The following is a 2,086-nucleotide window of genomic DNA, read 5'->3' on the forward strand; positions in this document are numbered from 1 at the left end:
TAAAGTAGTTCGGGGGATTTTTTAACAATTTTAAAGGAGTTAGGGGTGATTTTTGACAATTTTAGAATAACCCCCTCAAATAATCCTTGGGGAACTTTTTACAAATTTAGAATGACCCTGAATCATCGTTTAATTTTTACAATTTTAGAATAACCCCTGCCGATTCCCACATTTACTCCTCCTTCGACCGGGCAGACCAGTGACCTCCGTCCTCTCCAACCGGTCTAATGAAGTAATTTCCTTTCTATCAGACCGACCAGATATGGTCCGCTTGTGGACGGCGACCAAATATAAAAATGTAACCGTTCTTGGTCGAAACGATTTTTTTTTTACAAGTTACAATTAATAAAAATCCATTATTAAAAAAAATGTATTTACAATTGTGTGACAAATGAAGAACTTTTGATTAGGAGTAAAAAATAATTTATAAAATTCAAGGTCTTACTGTAGTAAAATTATTTACAATTGTAAAAGATGAAGACTATCGATGAATAGGAAAAATTAACTGTCTGCTTGGCTCTTTTTCTTCAAAAGAAAACTCTCTATCCAAAGAGAGTTTGCTTGGCTTTTTATTCAAAAGAAAGCTTTCTATTCAAAGAGAGTTTTTCTGTACGTATTATTTCAGTAAATAATGGGTTTTTACAATACACCCAACACCCAAGAACTCAAATCAGAAATACAAGTTTTTGAAACTAATTTTAAATAGAAACCTAATAACCAGTACACCGGATTAAAATGACAGGGCAGTTACAAAATGGTAACTAATTTGCCGTAATTTATGATCCATCCAAGCCAAAACCAGAGAGATTTCGCCCTTATGCAAACAAAAGCAATATAGACGACAACAATCAAAGAGGGTAAAATAGCCATCTATTTCATTATTTCAACGCTTATAAGCCGTCAACCATTTACATTCAAGACTACCATGTCTTTGCCACATGGGCTCTACAGTACATCTGAAAACCCAAACCATCTAAAACCCAAAACAAAACAACCCGCTAAATAAAAGGTAAACCTGTATACGCAGCCGCTATTTACAAATATTTTCCGTTCAGTTAACCAGAGATTTCAATGGCCTTAACTTCAGGTTTAGGCTGAGGCTGCTTGGGTACTGTAACAGTTAACACGCCGTTTTCCATTGAAGCCTTCACCTCGTCCACCTTGGTATTTTCTGGTAGCCGGAAACGCCGCAGAAATTTACCGTAGGACCGCTCAATTCGGTGCCACTGGTCGTTCTTTTGCTCTTCTTCTTTCTTGCGTTCCCCGCTTATCTTTAAAACTCGGTTGTCTTCCACCTCGATCTTTACCTCCTCTTTCCTCAGACCTGCCAGAATGAAAAGGTAAATCCCAGGCACAATACAGTTACAGTAACAAATCCGCCAAATATCAACAAAATGAACAGAAACCCCCTAATAAAAATGATGAATACCTGGAAGATCAGCCTTGAAAATGTGCGCTTCAGGTGTTTCTTTCCAATCGAGCTGAGTGTTGGCGATGGCTGTTGCGTCATCCCTTGGAAAGTGTCCTAAATCTCTGGAGAATGGAGAATTAGCCCCTACAAAAGGGTCCCATATGTCCAGTGAGAATGGATCGAAAACGCTTGATCGGCTACCGAAGAGGCGTGGAACGAGAGACATGCTTACTGTGAATATCGACTCAGAACACAACTGATACTCCTCTCGACTCAGAACACAGCTGAACACAACTTATACTACTCTAAATGCTATAACTTCGCCAAACGCAGGAAATTTTCCACCGTGGATATATATCACAAAATTGGGAACACTTATATAGCGGGCGATGGGTAGAATGTTCACGAATAAAGGTGCTTCTCAAGCCTTCTGGCGAGTTCCATTGAACAGCCTTCTGGCGAGTTCCATTGAACAGGGGTGCTTCTCAAGCCTTCTAGCGAGTTCTATTGAACAGGGGTGCTTCTCAAGCCTTCTAGCGAATTCCATTGAACACGCATGATGGACACGTATATGCCCACAGATTTTCCTTTAAATGCAGAGAAATTTGCTCCTTAGAAAATGTGGTTTTCGAAATATGAAATCTACAAATTAACTCTTCCAATGGTATTTTCAAA

General features: G+C 39.0%; 1 protein-coding gene across 1 annotated transcript; it reads right to left on the reverse strand.

Annotated features, from left to right (window-relative positions):
- Positions 1-851: 851 nt before the first annotated feature.
- LOC149241374 (17.8 kDa class I heat shock protein-like) lies at positions 852-1,797 on the reverse strand. The gene is made up of 2 exons (XM_089373939.1): positions 1,430-1,797; positions 852-1,324 (listed from the first exon to the last, which is right to left on the reverse strand). The coding sequence occupies exons 1-2, from the start codon at positions 1,635-1,637 to the stop codon at positions 1,056-1,058; spliced, it is 477 nt and encodes a 158-aa protein (XP_089230065.1). The 5' UTR covers positions 1,638-1,797; the 3' UTR covers positions 852-1,055.
- Positions 1,798-2,086: the final 289 nt, after the last annotated feature.

The sequence above is a fragment of the Pinus tabuliformis genome, chromosome 8, assembly GCF_031772625.1.
Source record: "Pinus tabuliformis cultivar Carrire ecotype Pingquan chromosome 8, CPIR1, whole genome shotgun sequence".
Classification (NCBI taxonomy): Eukaryota; Viridiplantae; Streptophyta; class Pinopsida; order Pinales; family Pinaceae; genus Pinus; species Pinus tabuliformis.